We start from the raw sequence: 19,653 nt of genomic DNA, 5'->3' as shown, positions 1-19,653 counted from the left end.
GGGTCTCTGTCATAGCAGGCCCCTGATGCTATGACCCAGAAAGTCCTTGGCTCTTTGGCCACGCATCTTTCCCTTCCTGCGGGCATGGGGAAGCGGACACGCAGCATCAGACACGCAGCATCGGACAAACACTTATCAGGGGCCCACCAGGTGCCAGCCCTGTTCTAGGCACTGGGGATGCAGTGGGGAAAGATACAGATGATGAACCCCTGCTCTCCCGGAGCTGCCATTTCTGGGGAGGAGGGGCAGACATTCGACCGGAGAAACAGGTAAAAAAGATAGTTTGTCACGTGGGGAAAAGACTTTGGAGAGAAATAAAACTGGAAGGCAGGATCGGCACTGTGGGAGGATGGCAACTTTGAGCATCATTGAGGAGGCCTCACTGAGAAGGTGACACTTGAGCTAAGTCCCAAAGAGGGAGCCCTGTGGTCCTCTGGTGAAGAGCGTTCCAGGCTGAGGGAACAGCCAGTGCAAAGGCCCTGAGGTAGGATTTTTGGCATGTTCAGGGACCACCAAGCCCAGTATGGCGGAAGAAGGATGAGTGAGGATGTGAGTGGTGGAGGTGAGGTTGGAGAGGTAGGAGGTGGTCAGGTGGTGTTGGGTGGGCCACTGGGAGGACTCTGGCTTTCCCCCTGAGAGAGATGGAGCCACTGGACGGCTCAGGTGTCCGCAGGGTCCCTGTTCACCCCTTCTCTAGCCGTCTCTCCTGTCTCTGAAGCCCCAGAGTTTGGAACTCTGCCCAGCATGTCCCCTCCCGCTCCTGACCCACGCTGTCAGTGTAGCACACCAGGCAGGAACTGATGTTGTAGAGGCAAACGAAGACCTGGTTTTGAGTCCTGCCTCTGTGGGCAGCTTAACCTCACTGGGCCTCAGCTTCCTCATCTGCAAAACGGAGATTTAAGGAGTCGGTGAGATGGTGCCTAAGTCTAAACGCACCCAACATGGAGCCGCACAGATCCTCGGTGCGGGAGAAAGGGGTACAATTAATAGCCGCTCTGATGCAAAAGAAGAAAGTGACTTTCAGAGTGAGAGATGGTGGATGCCTCCACGAAGGCAGTGTGGTGGGACGCCCGCGATGCCCGTGGGATTCTGCTGGAGGCCCAGTGACAGGACTCAGCCCTGATCCAGGGGAGGGGAGAGAGAAGCGACCGAGGCAGGTCTAGGAGTCCGGCTTGGAGGACTGCGTGGGTGGTGAGGCCATCGCCGGGAGGGGGACCTGGAAGGAGAAAGACATGGGTGATGTGGGGAGTGTCTGGTGTCTCCAGGATGCTTCACAGCCGGGGGCAGAGCCTCCCCGAGACTTTTGTTAAGTGGATGAATGAGTGACCCCTGGGGACATTTTTTTTTCCACTCAATCTGAGAGTCTCTACCTTTGAATAGTGGAATTTATGCCACCGACATTTATTATAGCTCCTGATATATTTGGCTTTATTCTTGCCATCTTATTATTTTCTTTCTTTTTTTATCCCTAAAATCCTTTTTCTGTTCTACTAGAGGCTACTCCCTCCCCGCCCCCAACATATTGAAAGTTCCGATTTTCTGTCAACATTACAAATTAACCCATATCTGTACTCTCCTACCCAAGCAGGTGAGGACTTCCGCACATCACGCTTTCCTGCGCTTCCCCAAAGCTGCCTGGGTTCCCCCAGGCCAATGGCCTGGTCTCTCCTGTACCAGCCGGGGGCAGGGGGCAGTTCCTCCTCACCAGCTTGGGTTCCCAGGAAGGGTGTGGGGGCTCCGTCTGGGTCCACGCGTGGCGGAGGCGGCGCCCCGTCTCGGCTTCCAGGGACAGTGTGTAGGAGAGGTGGTCCTCGGAGCCTGCTGGTGAGGTGTGGATGGGAGGGATGTGGGTATGATGGGAAGGGTCTCAGGACCTTGGGATGGGTCCCCCCCCCCAGGACCCCTCCGCCTGGGGTCTTACCACAGCTGGCATGGGGAGCTGGTGTGGGTGGGATGGGGGCTTCTGGGGAGCTCATGTCACCCTTGGCCCCTGGCCTCTTCTTACATTCCACCTTCACTTGGTCTCGGCAGTGTTTGTGGCAACACAGCCCACAGTCTGGAGGGGAAGGTCAGTGGTTAGTGGCCAGAGGCCCAGTCCATGCCCCCCATTCTCCCAGCCTGCAGGTCCTGGATCCCGCCCCACCCCCAATGCCCCACTCACCCTGACAGCGGTAGCCTTGCTTGGTGACACCCCAGAGCTGGGAAGAGAAAGCAGAAGAAGTCACCTAGGTTAGGGGAGTGGGGCTGTGGATGGGAGCGGCTGTCTGGAAGGGTGGAAACTGGCCAGCTTTAGGAAACCCTCAAGGCTAGAGGGGTTCAAGGAATTCGGGGGTTATCTCAAGTTTGGGGAGTCAGCTAGGATATTAGGTAAAACTTGGAATCAATAAAATATAAATGCTATGGGCAAGGATCGTGTCTGTGTTTCCTGCTGTCCCCCACCCGGCCCGGAGCCTAGACCCGAGCCTGGCACACAGGAGGGGCTCAGGAAATACTGAGCGACTGACAATGCGAACTTGGGAAGTAAGGCAAGGCCCATGAATTAGTCTTGGTCTGCAGATGGCGAGATCCGTCCACTGTCCCGCGTTTGAGGACACCTTGAATTTGCAAATTATCCAGGGCTTGAATTCTCTGGAGTCTAGAGACTTGGAGAGGTATCCGTCTGGAGGTAATCTGCTCAGGGGTGTAGATTACCCAGGGTTGCAGACACCGTCCACGGTTTGACAGTTACCCAGGATGGAGATGCTCTGGGATCTGTGCACTATCTAGACTTCAGAATGATCCGGCATGTAGGGAATATCCGGCGTTTGGAGTTGCTGTGAAATGTGGGGATCGGGGTGGAGAATCTTCTAGAATTTGGGGATTATCTGGGGCTTGGGCACTGTGACCGCTCCGGGGCCGCGCTGGCTTTCTGAGCTGGGGCTATGAGGAGCTGGGGGCACTCGGGGGGAGACGGGCCTGAGGATGGTGGCGGGGGTGGGCAGAGCGCTCACGAAGCCGCTGCAGCTGTCACAGAAGGTGGGCTTGCGGAAGGTGACCTCGTGGAAGGTGTGCAGGAAGGCCAGGCCCAGCTTGGAGCAGATGGCGCTGGCCCGCAGCAGGTACCCCGTCAGCTCCTCTCGGCTGAAGGTACCACTCCTGTGACAGAGATGACACCTCAGCATGACTGGCCCCTTCCCCCTGGCCCTGCCAACCCCAGTCTCCCCATGTGGGGGACCCAAGAGTCGGAAGCACTCACCCCTGGCACGGGGGCGGGTGAAGCCCGTGGCAGGCAAAGGGGAAGTTGCCTGAGAGACGCTCGAAGTCCTCCCGGGAGATGGTTCCGCGGCCTTCGGAGTCATAATGCTTGAACACAGACTTCAGAGGAGCACGGGACGGGGACAGTAAGGACCAGGACCAAGTCCTGGCCCCCGTGGCCTGAGCTCCCCTGTGCAGATAGCTTCCCTCCCGGCCCCCAGCCGCCAGGCCACGGTCCCCTCCTTACCTCCACCAGCTGCTCCACATGCCGACCCAGGGTGACTCTGTCAGGCTTGGCAGTCACGCCAGGGGCCCACTCCACCACCAGGGGCGCTTTGAAGGGGGAGGGTGGCTGGGCAGGGGCAGAGGGGTGCGTCAGTCAGTGCCCGGGCTTGGGCTGGAGGACAGAGGCAGGGCGTCAGCGCTTACCAGGCTTCTGGGACAGCGGGGCTCCCGGGCATAGGAAAGCTCATAGATCTCGTCCTCCGTGTAGAAGAGATCCAGGGAAAGCTGGGGGGTGGGGGGCAGGGCGTTACACACGCGCCCCGGCCCCTGCCTCCTACCTCCAGCCCGCGCCTGCCTGGACCCCCGCCCTCTTGCCGAAGCCCCTCTTCTCGGGGACCCCTAGGGTCCTCCCTCCCACTGAGCCCCATTCGCCCTCTATGCCGCTGTCCCCTCACCCAGAAATGCCATCTTCTCACTGAGGCTTTTTTGGATCCTGTTTAAAATCGCAAACCTCTGTCACTTTCCACACCCATTAATGTCCTCCGTGGCTCTTATCCAGACGACCGTATGACTGATGTGCTGTCTCCCCCACTAGGATGTCAGCCCCACAAGCACAGCAATGTTTTTTTCTGATGTGCTCGCTACTGTGGACCCCAGGGCCTGAAGTAGCGCCCGGCACCCAGCAGCAGCTCAGCCAAGATCTGGGCTGATGGCCTTTCAGAATCAGCGGAGTGCAGGGCCTCGGGCAGCTGCCATCTTAAGCGGGGCCTGCTTCACGACAAGCCCTGCACTCAGAAGGGCCCCCACTTCGTTTAATGCTCTGCTGTCACCGTCTTGACATTCTTTCTTCCTTCCTTTTTTGCTGAGGAAGATTGGCCCTGAGCTACATCTGCTGCCAATCCTCCTCTTTTTGCTGAGGAAGACTGGCCCTGAGCTAACATCTGTGCCAGCCTTCCTCTATTTTGTATGCGGGACGCCACCAGAGCATGGCTTAATGAGTGGTGTGTAGGTCCATGCCCAGGATGCAAACCCTGGGCTGCTGAAGTGGAACATGCAAACTTAACCACTCCGCCAGTAGCCAGCCCCATCTTGGCATTCTTAAGAATGTTGAAGAAAGAGCCCCACATTTTCACGTTGCACTTGGCCTTGCAAATTTTGTAGCTGGCCCTGTCTTAGAAGCTGAAAATCAGTCTTAGACGACAGGGCCTTCCGAACGCCAGTCTCTCTCAATTTATGGCTCCTTAGAATACAAGTATATGTATCAATAATATCTATAAAATAAAATATACCCGGAACCCACACTCTCAGCCTAGGACAGCGTGATGGGTAACATATGTTAACACACACGTTGTGAAGCTGGCCCGGGTTCAAATCCGGGTTTTACTGCCGTGGGACAGTGGGCAAGCGACTTTGCTTCGTGGGCCTCAGTTTCCCAATCTGTAGAATGGGCATGGTCAAGGTAGCGAGGGGGGAATGAAGTGCTCTGCAGAGCATGTGACACGGTGCCCAGCACATAGTAAGTGATCAATAACGGTTATTAGCTTTCCGCTTAGGTTCCCGGATATATCAAAGCTGGGCAGTTCAGACTAGTGACATCAGAAGCTCAGAGGCTCGGAGCCCAGGCCTTTGTGAAAGCCCAAAGCAGTCGTGGAGTCCGCATCAAGGGCTCCTTGAGTCACTGGGGAAAAAACGCATCACTTACACCGAGCTCACTGTGTCCTAGACACTATTTTGAATACTTTATATGAATTATATTACTGATTCATCTTCTCAGCCACTCTCTGAAGTGGATTCTATTATTATTCCCACTTTGCAGGTAAGGAAACTGAGGCTGAGAGGTTAAGTGACTTGCCCAAGGCCACACAGCTAGAAAAAAGAACAGACCCGGAAGCTCTGGCTTCAAAGCCCAAGCGCGTTGTCATGTGCTGGCCCTGCAGACCCTCCGCAGGCAGGCCCCTGGATCTCGGTGCCCTCGGCCCAGCCTCCAGGTGCCCGGCGGGCGGCTCACCGTGAGCAGGTGCAGCAGGTCCTCGTTGGCGCTGCAGGGCGGGCGCTGCCTCTGCAGGGCGGCCAGCTCCTGCAGCCGCAGGTAGAGGCTGTTGAGCTTGGGCAGGTGCAGGCGGCCGTCAGGCAGCCTGTCGGGCTGGGCCTCGTGCAGGGACACGAGGTCCTTGAGGTGCACCCCCAGGAGGGGCAGCCGGAAGCCGGTGCAGCCGGCCCAGGCGCGCCGGTACTGGGCGTAGTTGTTGTGGGCGGCAAGGAGCTCTGTCAGCTCCAGCAGGGCCTGTGTGCAAGGGATGTGTCACTGGGGGCAGTTCTGTTCCCTCAGACCGCCCGAGGGGAGTATCTGAGCGGCCTCCTGTGTGGGCTCCAGACCCCAGGGGCCCAGTGGCATTTTGGATACTTCCCAAGCCCCTCCATGCCCCATGCTGGCCTCAGCATCTCTCCAAACTGCCTTGCCTCTTGGTCCTCACCAAATCTAATCATGGTGCTGCCCTCACGCCCAAACCTTCTGTAGCTCCCCACTGCCCTCTGGGTAAAGCCCAGGTACCTTAGTTCAGCCTGCAAGGCTTAACAGGGTCTCCTCCTGGGCATCTCCAGCCTAACTTCCTGCCACTTCCTGACCTCGGCCACACACAAGACTCATGAATGACTCACTCTCCCCAGGACATCCTCAACCTTGATCCTCCCAAGGGTGGCCCAAATGTTGGTGTCCATGGGGGCATCATTTCTCGCCCCACCTGGCCTGCAAGTGCCAGCATCTCTCTCATCCGCCTCGTCCAGTCCTGCTCAGGACCAAACACGCAGAGAGTAGCGAGTGTCAGCACCGTGGGCGGACGGATGAGGAGGGAGGGAGGACAGAGGAGGACAAAGCCTGGGGGTCTGTGGGATCTGAAGGAGCAAGGTCTGAGGACGATCCCTGGCAGGGATGGAGGGGCTGGGGAAAAGCGTGTTCAGGGTCCAGGGTGACTGACAGTGGGGACTTTGGGGAGGGGAGTGGGGCTCACCTTGGTGCTGTCAGGGCTCAGGTGGGCGTGGGAGTCCTTGAGTCTGGAGATGGCGCTGTGACACAGGCCCCCCGTGACCGCCATCAGCGTGTTGAAATTGTGCAGCTGGTGCAGCCTCTACGGAGGGCGAGGCAGAGACGGTGGGACTCACAGGGAGGACAGGCACCTCGGGGGTTCGGACGGCAGCGTCCCAGCTGAGTGGGGGTGTGAGGAGGCGACGAACAGGAATGTGGGCATTGCTCCGGGGGCAGGCAGGTGATAAACCGATGTGAGGTCAGAAAAAGTGGGCGGAGTCAGGCAATTATGGGGAGTTGGCGAGGTGTGGGGACTCAGACAGGGGTCGGGGTGTCGGGCACCTGAGGGTCAGACTGCGCTGAGGGGAGACAAGGCCCGGGCTCTGGGCGGGAGTTAGGAGGTGAATGGGCCAGAGTGACAAGAGGGGTCCCACAGACGGGAGACAGGGGTGGGGTCAGCCGGGCCTCAGGGGCCATTGCCTCCCCTTCCCCCTTTCCACGTTTGAAGGTCGGAGGTCGCTGTGGGGGGAGGGTGGGGCCAGGGAGGAGCGGAAGATGCTCAGACCGAGGCGACCCCAGACGGACGCGGGAACCCCCGGGTCTGAGGGGCCGCACAGGGCACAGGGGAAGCGAGAGGAGAGCAGCCGCCAGAGGAAGGGCGTGGTCTGCGAGGAAATACGCAAGGCCAAGCCCGGGGTGGGGAAGGAGGGCTTCCCTTTTCTCCAGAAGGGAGGGAAGGTATCTGGAAGGGAGGGGGAAGGGAGGGGCGGGGCGCAGGGGGGCGGGGCAGGGAGAGACCCGACGGGATGGAGAGAGAGGCCCTCACTGTCCCGAAGGGACGGCTGGGGGCTGGGGACTGGGGTGGAGGGGGACGCAAAGGCGGGGGCATGAAAGGGACGCTTTCACTGCCCTGGGGATAGAATATTGGGGCGTAGGGCTTGGGAGACGGGGCCAGGAGGGACGTCAACAGCCACGTCTAGGACTGGGGGTGGGACGAAGGGGTTTGACGCGGTGACGTCAAAGCCAGGGACGGAGTGGCGTCACAGTCCCGAGTTAGGACGAGGGGACTGAGGCTCGGGGGCGGGGCCAGAGTGGGGCGTGGGGCGATGGGGCGGGGCCAGGAGGGTGACGTCACTGCCCGGGATGGACAGAGGGTCCGACGCCCGGGGCGGTGGCGCTCTCAGCCCGGGGCGGGCCTCACCTGTGCCACGTGGATGAACTTGTCCAGCACCTCCGCGCGCTGTGCCGGCCCGGGGCGGCTCAGCACCATGACCTGCACCCAGCGGGACACACTGTTGCTGAGCCCTACGGAGCCCTCCAGGGTCGGGCAGCCCCGCACGGAGCCCTGCAAAACGTAGCCCCGCAGGTCCTGGGGCTGGGGGTGAGGTGGGCGTCAGCGTGGGCCGTGGCGCTCAGACCCTGCCCTTCACGCGCCCAGCCCCCTCGCCGTCACGACCTCCGATGTCCTAGCCTGGCTGTCACATGTCCCTGTCGTCACCACGGCCCTCTCCCATCTGAGGAGCAATGTTTCAGTAAAGCCGGCACTATTCTGAGCCCTTGGTCATATGAACTAATCGTCACATCAACTCTGTGAAGTGAAGACTCTATTATCCCCATTTTAGAGATGAGGCCACTGAGGCACAGAGAGGATAAGTAATTGGTCCAGGGCGTGAGTCAGGGGGGGACTCCAGTCTGTTGCTCTCAACTGGTGCCTGACTGGTGTCTGCTCAGCAAAGGGAAGGATGGCGAAGAGGGCAGGGAAACAACTTCTATTTCTTCCGCTCCAGGGGTCAGCATTGCATACCACATCCACTGCACCGTGTGTGTGTGTGTGTGTGTGTGTGTGTGTGTGTGTATACAATCAGGAAATTTTCACATTAAGGAACCAGATCGCCATCTTCCCTTGAAATGGTGATGGCAGTAGCTAACACCTCTGTATAGGCTGAAGCATCTGAAATTGCCACTTGGGTAGGTAAAATATGGCAATTTCAAATGGTTCCGCCAGACAGCATTGACACTGGACGAGGCACTGAGCCTGTGAGGCAGGCACTGTTAAATCCCCCTTTTTACAGATAACGGAACTGAGGCACAGTGGATTTCAATGCTCCTCAAGTAAATGAATAATTAATAAAATATTTAGAGTAAGCATTGCAATAAGCACTTTTAATTGGATGTATTAATTTAATTCTCCCAACCACCCAATGAAGGGTTATGAGCTCCATTTTACAAATGAGAAAAGAGAACCAGAGAGGTTGACAAACTAGTTCAAAGTTGCACAGGTAAGAAGGGGCTGATGGATTCGAATCCACGGGCCCTGCGCTCAGCCAGCTTAATTCATTTTCTGGACTTTCGAGCACCAAAGCTGGAGAGCTTGAGATCATGCCTGGTGCCCAGGCGGGGGTCCTCCCAGTCCTGCGGGGCCCCAGCCAGGCTCCTTCCCACCCCAGCCCTCCCCAGCTGGGGGTGGGGCGTCCTCACCGTGATAGCCTGGAAGGACCGGAACTCCAGGTAAGTGAGGTGCTGGGCCAGCTCCCCGGTCTCCAGATGGTCAAACAGCAAGGACACTTTGCGCTTTTTGCCCAGGCCTGGGCTGCTCATGGGGGTTGGGGGGCCAGGGCCGCCGGGGCTCAGGCTGGGGGCAAAGAGAGGGCAGGGTATTGACGAGGCTCAGGGTGGGGGTGGGGGAGTGTGGAGGGAGGTGGCCCCGCGAGGTGGGGAGGGACCGACGGGGCTGACTCACAGGTTGGAGGGGTCTCCCAGGCTCCTCTGGGCCGCGTTGCCCTCCTGCTCCACTGCAGCCCAGAAGCGGCCTATCACTTCTTCTAACTGGGGCTCCTGGTGCACCGTCTCAGGGTGCTGGGTGAGCCAGTACCTGCGTGTGGTTCAGAGAGAGCGGGATGAGGCTGGGGGTGGGGGTGGGGAGGCTCTCTGAAAGGCGCCTCTCAAGCTGAGGAATGTCCAGGTGCTGGGCTCAGGGGTCTGGAAGACCACAGGTCGGCGAGAGAGGCCCCAGGCTGGGGCCATCTCTGGGGTAGGGTTGGGGCCTCTTAATACAGGCTGCGGCATCAATGGGAGATAGACTGGGGGGGGTCTCTTGGAAGTGGGACTGCTGGGAAGCAGGAGAGTGGGGGGGGGGGGGGGGGGGCCAGGGGGGGGGGGGGGGGGGGGGGGGATCTGGGGGGAACAGGCTGAGGGGGTCTTAGAAGCTAGGCTGGGCTATACGGAAGGTGGGAGTTTGGGGGGTCAGAGCTGGAGGTATCTGGGCACCAGCCAGGAGGGGGCCTACGGGATTTGGTGAGGGGTCTGTAAGAGGAGAGGCTCTAAGGGGCAGAACTGGGAGGGTCTTAGGAACCAAGCCAGGGTGCCTCAAAAGGGGACCTGGGGGAGCAGGCCTCAATGGGTCTGTGGGGACTGGGCTGGGGAGCTCCTGGGAGGTGATGGGGGGCAGCAGGGTGGGGGTCTTGGCCCATCCCTACCTGACCAGGTGACAGATCTGCAGCCGCCTCAGTTCCTGCTTGTTCCCTGTGGCCTCCTGGTACGTGAGCTCTGGTCAAGGCTCTGTTGTCCACATGCCAGACCTGCCTGCTCACCCTGTCCCGACGGCCCAGGTTCTCATGTCTCCGCCCTCTACCTTCCACCCACTGCTCCCGGCCCTGGGAGGATATAAGGTCAGCAGACGGGCAGCAAGGTGGGCAGAAGGCAGCACCCAGCTGTGCATGGCCAGCGCCATGTTGAGAATGTGGTCCCCGCGGCACAGGCTGCCAGCTGAGTCTGGGGGCGGGAGGAGAGGATGTCAGAATGGCCCCTGGGCAATGGACTGCCCAGCCTCCAGAGCCAGCTGACGGCCTGGCTCCAACCCCAGCTCTACCGGGGACTTCCTGCCTGAACTTGGGCAAGCAGCTTAACTTCCTTGTGCCTCAGTTTCCTCGTCTGTACTGTGCATGGACCAGCACAGCTCCTGGCAAGCTATGCTGAAGGTTGAAATAGCATCAGACTTCTCTCCCCTCCGCATCGCAGGAAAAAGAAATGCAGGCATCTCTCTTATCCCTAATATAGTGATTGAGACCCATTCCGCACACCCCTGGTCCCACTTTATACCCTGCAAAATCGAGGCCTAGAGAAGTGGGTGCTGGGCCCAACCTTAGGCCTGGGGAGGCTGGCAAGGGAGGGGGCCGCTCACCGAAGGACTGGATGCATTTCTCCAGCAGCTCGTCCTCGCTGCAGCCGCCCTCGTTGAGCATGCCCAGGGCCATGGAGGCCATGACCTTGCTGATTTCCCGCGGGCTGGGGCACGTCTTGTGGCGCCGGGCCTGTCGGGGCCGGCCCCGGCCTCCTGTCGTCCCGGAGCATTCCTGGTGGGACTTCCTGCGGCACAACCCCCCGCCCCCCCACAGGGAATCATGAGAGCCCCTTCCTTCGGGCAGACCCCCAGAATTCTCCTTGACCCCAAAGCCCCAAGGCATCATGGGAGAAACTTTCTAAAGGCAAAGCCCCAGGGCTACTCCTGACCTACCATGGACTCATGGAAGAAAACCCTGGAATGCTCCAGATGATGAGAGCCTTCTCCTACAGGTAAACTCCAAGGGTTACTCCTGCCCCCTTCAGGGAATCAGAGGAAAAGACCCTCCAGACTACCCTGCACTGCCCCTCACGCAGGGAATCACAGGAGAAGACCCCCAGGACTACTAAGGACCCTCCAGGGAATCATAGGAACTCTCTCCTCCAGGCATTGTCCCCAAATCCTCCTTGACTATACCCTCCCAAAGCATCATGGGAAAGACTTCCTGTTGGCAGACCCCTGGGATTACTCCTGGCCTCCCAGGGAATCATGGGAGAAGACCCCCAGAATTTTTCTGTCCTCCCCCGGGGAATCATGGGAGGTTCTGCCTTCGGGGAGACTCACAATTCCCCTTTGCTGTCCACCGCCCGTCTCTCCTCCCCTCAGCTGTTATGAGGGCAGCAGACCCCTGAAAGTCCATCTCTCCGTCCTTCCCCACCTTGACCCCCACTAAGGTGACAGACCCCTCCTCCCAGCCAGCCCTCCCGCAGGACCTGGGTCCCTAGATTTCGAGCCTGGAAGGAAGATAGCGATGCAAAGAGGCCTCGCAGGGCTCTTCAGAGCTGGGCGGGGTCCCCCGGGCTGAGGCAGCTTCAAGGAAAGTTTAAAAATAACCCTCGCTCTGCCCCGTGCCTCCCCGAGGCTCATGTTCCACTTGGGGACAGAGGGTAATGGGAGAGACAGAGACGGTGGAGGAAGGAGGGAGCAAAACCCTGGCAGAACAGCCTTGGTTTCTGCAAGAGTCAGACAAAACTGGGCTGGAAAAATTTATGCTGGCCCTGTGACTTTGGGTTAGTCACTTAATTTCTCTGGGCCTCAGTTTCCTGATATGAAAAATAACAGTCATCCTTGGACCTTGCCCGGGAATTTATTATGAACATTCAATGCCTTGCTTTTGGAAAGTGCTAAATAAGGGACCGAGTTTGCTTGGGCTGTGAAGTGGCCAGAGGTGGGAGAGTTGAACTTGAGATGCAGAGGGAGAATGATGGAGCAAACTAGCATCCAGGCCTGGGGCATGGGGGGGAGCCAGACCCTCCTAACAGGGGCACGGCCACATCCCTGGCACATCCCAGGGGCTTGGCAAAGCAGTAGTGAATGTTGTCGAGTCACAGCTGGCATCTACGGAGTCCGGAATATGTGCTGGGCAGCGGGCTGAGCAGCTATCCAGATCAGTGGTTCTCAAAGCACGGTCCCCACCCACGATCCACAGCATCGCCCGGGAGCTTGGTACAAATACAAATTCTCGGGCCGCACCCTGGACCTATAGAATCAGAAACTTTGGAGGTGAGCCCAGCAACTGGGGTTTTGGAAGCCCTCCGGGTGGTTCTGATTCGTGCTTAAGCTTGAGGAGCAGTGGTCTACACTGTCTCACCGAGGACTTACGTGCCCCTCCAAGGAGAGACTGTGATTGTTCTATTGACAGAAGAGGAAACTGAGGCACAGAGCAGTTAAGTGACTCATCTAAGATCACGCAGGTAGAACATGAGGCAGCCAGGTGTCCACGACCAAGCTGATGGATGTTAGGGGAGGGGACCCCTTTGCCCATCAGAGATAGGCTGGAGGAGCCGCCCAGGCTTGGGGCTCAGCCACAATGGGCCCTGCGAGGACAGGAGGGCAAGCTTGCCCAGGTGATGGGAAGCCCATTCCAGAACCTGCTGGCAAAGCCAGGCGCTAGGCCCTCATCTGTGGACTGTCTGCCCCGAGCCGTGTCTGGAGCAGCCAGGAGAGGTTTCAGACCCAGGGAGCCGCCTTGCCCTGCGTCACACTCCCCTCCCCCGGGGCAGGGCCCTGCAGGAACCTGGAGCTTCCAGTCCAGCGGGCAGCAAGCGACTGTGTTGGGGAACCAGGAAGACCCCAGGAGGACAGAGACACCCAGCCTAGGGAGCGGGATCGGGGTGGGGTAGCGGGGGAGTCGGGGGGTTGCCGGGGGAGAAGGGATCCAGAGCAGCTCAAACTCCAGAGAGAGCGACGACAAGACACAGACACTCATACAAGCAGCCCCAGCCGGCTCTGGCCTGCCTGAGCATCTTTCCACCTTGCACCTCTGCTCCAGCTCCTGCTCCCAGAGAGGCCCAACACCCTCCCCTCCTGGTTGGTACCTCCCCAACCTTCCCATGCAGGCGGGTGGGGGGGGGGGGCAGGGCCTTAGGGCGCTCCGCGTCTCTTTGGAGAGGGTCCTCTCACCTCTTGCTGTCCTTCCTGTTCATGCTTCCTGGGGGGTGGGGGTCTTGCAAGAATCTGGTTCGGCTCCTCCCCCCCTCACCAATGCTCCAGCTTCTCAGCCCCTTGGGAGCTGGGGCCTCTTCGGTGCTTGGGAAGGAAAGAGGAACTGCCCTCCCCACCCAGCCCCAGGCCAGGGGGAAGGAAGAGGCTGGGGAGAGACCAAGGGCCCCCTCCCCCCACTTGGGGATCCCATCAGGCTGAGGTTTCCGGTGCAGCCGGCCGCCACCCCCAGCGCTCCGCGGGCTCTCTCTATCTCCCCATCTATCTTTAGCCCCGTGATTCTCTGTCCTGTCACTGTCACACTTCAATAAAAGCAGCTTTTTAAAAAAAAAGTATGCCTAATATGACACATTTATGTAGAAATGCACACTCAGAAGGAGAATATGTTTCTACAAGGTTCATGCATGTCACGCACAAAGGTTTGAAAGGAAAGTCACAAGGCACGATACTTTGTATATTTCTTCCTACATTTCTTTTGTGCCTAGTTTAGTTTTAATAGTACCATTTGTACCCCAGAAAACATTTTCACTTTATTACTTTTATTGGAACAAATTCTTATGTCGTACCTACTGTATGCCACACACTGTTCTAAGGGCTTTTAAAATATTAACTCTTTTAATCCTGACACCATCTTAAAGACTATCTTATTATGGAAACATTACAGATGGAGGCCGAACCCTCTGGGGGCCCCTCCCCATCCCACTGGCCCTCTTGGGCTGGGGTGACCCATATCACACATTGTCGGCTTTCATATGATCTGTTGGCTATGTGTTTGTTCAGGTACATAAATACCTGCTCATAGAAACCCAGACTTGTCTTTTGAGTATGTGTGCTTTTTTCTTTTACCTAAATGTGTCATGCTTGACATACTTTTTAATTCACATACAAAAAAGAGCAGAAATCAGAAGTGCTCAGGTGGATGAAGGGTGACACACTTACCACATCCATGCAACATTCATGGAACATTCCCGTCTCCCACAGCCCCCTTGTGCCCCTTCCCCATGCTACCTCCCCAAACTTCCCAGTGGCCGGACTGCTAGCAGACGGTTTTGCCCCGTTTTGAGCTGTATCTAAGCAGAATAGTTTATTGTGTCTGGTTTCTTTCACTCAACATCATGCCTTTTGTGACTCCTCCATGTTCTTATATTTGGTTGTCATTTATTCCTTTTTGCTACCACGTGGGCTTCCGTTGTGTGACTATTCCACGATTTATCCATCCATTCTCCTGTGATGGGCATTTGAGTTGTTTCCAGTTTGGGGGCTGTTGTGAACATTCTAGCACCTGTCTTTTGAGGAACATTCATGTGTGCAATTCCGTAGCAGATACCCAGGAATGGATCCTAGGAATTAGTATGATTCTGCCAAACCTAGTCTGTTAGTCAATTCAACCAAAGCTTTCTTAGACGTATATTTTTGATTCTTTCTTTTTTTCACTAAAAGATTTCACACCGGAACATTGAGACGAGCGCAGAGCCCATTCTCTTTAGCTCTTCCAGACCCTCTGTCTCCATTTCTTCCTCTTCTGTCTCTTTTTCCCTTCTCTCTCCCCTGGTCTCAAGTAGTGCTCTCCATGATGCGCTGTCTGTCTGTCTCTCAGCCCATCTCCTCAGCACCGGCCTCCCACAAGGTGATGACACACTTCTTGCTGAGCTGGGTTTGCAGTGTAGGTGTCCCCAGGCCCCCGGGACTCAGGTCAGCAAAGCCTGTGGCACTGGTATACACACATGCCACCCTCAAGGACCCCGGGGATAGTTAATACCAACAATAACACTGACAACTACAAAGGAAAAGGCTGCTGAATCAAACCACAGAAACTCGTAAGGCAGAAAAAGGATGCATTTGATAACATCCAAATAAGGATTGCTTTTGATGAGAATGCTACGGGACAAATATCAGATGACAAGGCGGGAAAAGGCATTTACAATGTCTAAAATCAATGTGAAATTAATATCTAGAATGTAAAAGGAACAGCTGCAAATCAGCAAGAAGAAAAGACAGGTACTCTGATAGAAAAATGGACTAAGAGTATGAGCAGGTGATGACGAAATCCCAAACTGGGACAGGCACCCGAGAAGATTCGAGAAATTACTGGTAACTGATCAGGGAAGGGCAAATTGAAACAACAGTGAGTCATCCTACTGGTCTGGCAAAAATTAGACACTGGAAAATGCCAAGTGGAGGTTGGGGATGTGGGGACGTAGGAACCCCCACACATTAAGAGTGGGCAGCCATTTCCGTGGACCACTCGGCACCATCTAGTCAAATCAAGTGTGTGCACGGACCTCTCACCCAGCAATAGAATAGCTCCCGGGTCTGCATCCCGGGCCACGCTCCCTCAGTTCCACACAAGGACGTTCACCTCGATGTTAGTTTCGGGGAGCTGGGGGCAGCCTGGGTGCCCACCCGCAGGGGAGTAGGTGAACCAACAGAAGGGGACAGTCACCGGGGAGTCCTGCAAATCCCCCACAGCCACAGACCAGGTGTCCACCAAGCAACATGGCTAGTAGGTCTTCAAACACATAATGATGACGGACACAAAAAAGAAACACTATTAATATCTTATGATATAATGCACAATGACACAGAACAATTGTAAGTTACATATAAAATTCTAAGGAAAAACCTAATATTTCATATACAAGTGTGCATTATATAATGTATAATAAACATAAAATTGTATTGTACTGTATATTAGCCTAAATATATAATTATGAATTACATAGTTCAGTAATATAGTACAAACTTATGTGCCATATATTACAATTGTATCAATACTTAATGGTGTAAGGCATAGCAAATTATTATACATTTAATAACATTTTCTTATAATTTTATTGAGCTGTGAGATATTGTTTTGTGGAATGCAGTAGATACCATTACATGTTAATAATAATAATTTTAATAGATCCCTGAATCAATCAGTCACCATGGGGTCATCTCTAGTCAGTTTCCTCATGGAATCTTCCCCTGTACCGCCCCGACCCAGGAGATGGCGACCATACCAGATTAACCCAGTTGACAGATGAGGAAACTGAGGCTCAGAGGCATGAAGGTGCCTGCCTGGCAGGAGGCCCAGGTGTGTGTGGGGTGTCGCGATTTGGGCCTCCAGGCCCCGCCGCCGCCTGTGTTAAGGAAGGAACTGCAGAGGCCCCCAGCCTGAGCCCCCGGGAGCCAGCACCTCCTCCAGCCCGGGGCAGCCAGGAGCCAAAAGGAGCTGACTACCTCCCAGGACTCTCCTATTTACAAAGCCCAGGGCGCTCATCTGCATAAAAGGTGGCCCAGCCAGTGGCCCTTAGTGGCTCAAGCGGCCCTTGGAGAAAGGGAGGGTTAGAACTCTGGGAGGCGGGCTCTGGCCCCGTGGGGAAGTGAGTTTTGTTATAATTTGGAGATTTTATGCAAATAGCAAGACAGTAAAGCGGAATGGTTAAGAACCTTGGCTCTGGGTTCAAATCCTTGGCTCAGTTTCTGTGTGACTTTGGGCAAGTTACTCCACCTCTCTGTGCTCGGCTTTCCTCATCTGTAAAACGGGCACCCTAAGAGGACAGACTTGACAAGATTGTTGTGAGAAATATATTGTTTATTCCAGTCATGTCCTTAAAACTATACATGGCAAGGACCACACATTTTTATTGCCTCTCTAAACAACGTGAATCATTAGCAAGATTATCGTTATGTTAGCAAGAACTAAATGAGATGCAGTAAAAAGATCTTAACTCAGGGCCTGAAATACAGCAGGCGCGCAAAAGGCATCTGCTACCACGAGGATTCCTGCCTCATCAGTTTTCATAATAATGAGGAAGAGGATGACGATAGCAGCACTAACATAACATTTACTAGGCGTTGGTGCTGTTTTAAGAGCTAAATTAAGATAAATAAATTATCTCATTTCATCCTTGCAACAACCTTGGGGGATCGGTGCTATTAAAATCCTCCTTACCAGTTGGGGAAACTGAGGCACGGAGAGGTGAAGTGACTTGCCCCCCAAGTGAGGGGCAAGGCTGGGATTCGGGTCCAGGCTGGCTCAGAGACTTTGCTTTTAATAACTTTTAAAGTCGGGAGACCTGGTGCGCATCTGGCTCTGCTGCATGACGTCAAGCAGGGGCTTCCCCAGCTCAGAGCCTCAGTTTGCCCTCTGAGAAATGGGAGAATGACGGCGCCTTGCACACCGCGGAGGTGGGGGGAGGGCAGCTACCCTCTAGACACGCCCCCTACGCCGCCCCACCCTCCACTCGTACCCCGGGCCGAGGTCCAGGGCCTGTGGGCGGGGCTCCGGCGAGGGGCGTGGCCGGTGCCGTCCGGACCCAATAGGGACCGGGGGGCGGGGCCCTCCGTCCAGCTCTGTCCAGCACGCGCATCCTCCTCGCAGTTCCATCTACTCCGCGGGGGGCCTCAGGCGTCCCCAGAGGTCTCCGACCCCAGCCCGCCCCCAGCCCGCCCGCCCGCCCGCCCAGCCCGCGGCCCCCTCCTCCTATTCCCCGACCTCAGCCCCGGCCTCTCGGGCCTCGACATCATGGGTGACGGAGCAGAGGGCGAGGATGAGGTCCAGTTTCTGCGAACGGTGCGTATCTCTGCGTTAGGGGTCTCTGGGGCTGTCTCTGGGGACCCTCTGAGTGTCTCTCTGTCTCTGGATGTCTCTGTCCTGATTGCTGGTGGTCTGAGACTCGGAGTCTCTTCCTCTGTCCCTTTGGGTGACTGTCACTCTCTCTTTCTCCATGTCTATCTCTCTTAGTCTCCCCCACCTTTCTCAGAGAATTAGCAGAATTAGGGGCCAAAGATGGAGAGGGGGCTCTTTGGCTACCCTTTCTTCTGACATTAGCGATCGGTCCCGGAGAAAGGGGACCGCTGAGGGAGCACCCCCTCCCACCATCCTGGACGCAGACACTTGGGGAAGGTGGTTCTAGTTTCTGAGCTTAATTTAGCCGTCCCCCCTGCCCCCACCCAGCCCTAATTCTCTTCTTGCTCCAGACTCTGGCCTATTTAAGTTCTTGGGAAGGGGGCTGGGGTGGGCTGGAGGACGCAACTCCTTTGAACTCCCAGCCCTGAGGGTCTCCTGGGGTCCCTCTGGTTCTGGATCTTCTTCTTTCCGTCCTGGGGTTCACGGAAGAGGGTCAAATATGGCTCCTAATGGTCTCTGGGTGGTGTCTCTGCTTATCGGTCTCTTTGGATTGTCTCTGTGTCTCTATCTCTCTCTGTCTCCCTGTCTCTGTCTCTGTCTTTGTTCTTTGACTTCAGGCCCTCTGCGTATCGCTCTGCCCATCTAGCTCCGCGTCTCTGATCCTCGGCTGGGGGGGCAGGGATGGGAATTGGAACAACAGGTGGCCCTCCCAGAATAGCCCACATTTCTGGGGCCTGGGCAGGGGACAGGGAGACGATGAGGGGGAGGAGTCCTGCCCACTTTTCCTAGTGGCTTCCCTTTCCCAGGGGCTGAGCCGGGTGTGGGGCTGTGAGGGTGGCAGGGGATGTTCTCTCTTCTGGGCCAGGTCTGCTGACCCTGCATTAGCCCCTCCCCTCCCCCTCCCAGCCCTGGGAAATGCTGACACAGCATTCCGGCCCCAGAATAGGACCCTGGTGAGCCGGGTCTGGTTTCCAGGGAGGGAGGAACAAACAGCTGGGGCTGGTAGTGAAGGATAGCGACAGCTGGACATTCGGCCATGGGAGGAGGCCTAGCTTCAGCGTGGACTCCTGCCCCAGCTCCAGCCCCTTAGCAGACACCATGGGTTGGGCTCTCCCCCCTCCCTGGCCCTAATAAGACCATGACCATGGCCATCAGCCCCTGAGCAGCCACTCTACGTCAGGCCCCGTGCTCAGGACCTCAGCCTCCTGAGGCATCTAATTATATCCTCGCTGCCCTATCTTCTGAGGTAGGGCCCTATCTTTATCTCCCTGTGAGATCTGAGGGAAACCGAGGCCTGAGTGTCAGTCACTTGCCCAAGGTCAAGGCCAGGAAGTGTCATCTCTGGATGCCCCTGGGCCTAGCCCTCCGTGCTTTCACAAGAGGAAAAGTGGGCTCAGACTTGCCAATGTGGCCAGTGCCGGGTTCTAGAGGCCTCACCCTGGCAGCTCTTGGCTCCAGTCTGGGTCTGTTTTCCTGCATTTTATTGAGGTTTTGTGGTGGTTTCCTCAAACTTTTTGGACGTCCTGCCACCAGCAATAAATATATTTTATATTGCAACCCAGTATATGCACATACACACATATATTATAAGAAATAAGCTTTCTTGAGGTATAATTGACATGCAATGAGCTGGACCCATTTTAGCCGTTACAGCCCAGTGAGTTTTGACAAACTGTGCACGCCTGTGTAAACACCATCATAGTCAAGACGTAGAATGTTTCCTTGACTCCAGAAAGTTCCCTCTTGCTCTTGGCAGTAGTCACCTGCCCCCATGTG

At 56.3% G+C, this 19,653-nt stretch overlaps 2 protein-coding genes across 6 annotated transcripts in view; one reads left to right on the top strand and one right to left on the bottom strand.

Moving 5' to 3' along the window:
* Nucleotides 1–97: 97 nt before the first annotated feature.
* Nucleotides 98–13,347, bottom strand: RASGRP4 (RAS guanyl releasing protein 4). 5 transcript variants are annotated; one of them, XM_046684176.1, is made up of 17 exons: nucleotides 13,224–13,347; nucleotides 10,662–10,846; nucleotides 10,147–10,252; nucleotides 9,958–10,020; nucleotides 9,222–9,353; nucleotides 8,960–9,113; nucleotides 7,683–7,856; nucleotides 6,468–6,584; nucleotides 5,468–5,743; nucleotides 3,664–3,744; nucleotides 3,482–3,586; nucleotides 3,236–3,354; nucleotides 2,991–3,135; nucleotides 2,162–2,198; nucleotides 1,922–2,056; nucleotides 1,706–1,821; nucleotides 98–1,216 (listed from the first exon to the last, which is right to left on the bottom strand). In XM_046684176.1, exons 1-17 carry the CDS (start codon nucleotides 13,244–13,246, stop codon nucleotides 1,160–1,162), a joined length of 2,025 nt encoding a protein of 674 aa, XP_046540132.1. In that variant the 5' UTR covers nucleotides 13,247–13,347; the 3' UTR covers nucleotides 98–1,159. The 5 variants fall into 5 exon arrangements, with proteins under 5 accessions (XP_046540132.1, XP_046540133.1, XP_046540135.1 ...); XM_046684177.1 differs by having other exon boundaries at nucleotides 1,706–1,818; XM_046684179.1 differs by having other exon boundaries at nucleotides 7,683–7,754.
* A 4,327-nt stretch (nucleotides 13,348–17,674) lies between these two features.
* The window catches only part of RYR1 (ryanodine receptor 1), a 110,911-nt gene continuing 108,932 nt past the window's right edge, over nucleotides 17,675–19,653 (top strand). Inside the window, exon 1 of the mRNA XM_046680932.1 lies at nucleotides 17,675–17,820. Coding sequence (XP_046536888.1) covers nucleotides 17,773–17,820 — 48 coding nt within the window. The 5' untranslated portion in view covers nucleotides 17,675–17,772. The remainder of the gene's footprint in view (nucleotides 17,821–19,653) is intronic.

This window comes from Equus quagga, chromosome 13 (assembly GCF_021613505.1).
Source record: "Equus quagga isolate Etosha38 chromosome 13, UCLA_HA_Equagga_1.0, whole genome shotgun sequence".
NCBI classification, from domain to species: Eukaryota; Metazoa; Chordata; class Mammalia; order Perissodactyla; family Equidae; genus Equus; species Equus quagga.
The sequence above is the reverse complement of the archived record's forward strand: the minus strand, read 5'-3'. Positions and strand labels throughout refer to the sequence as shown.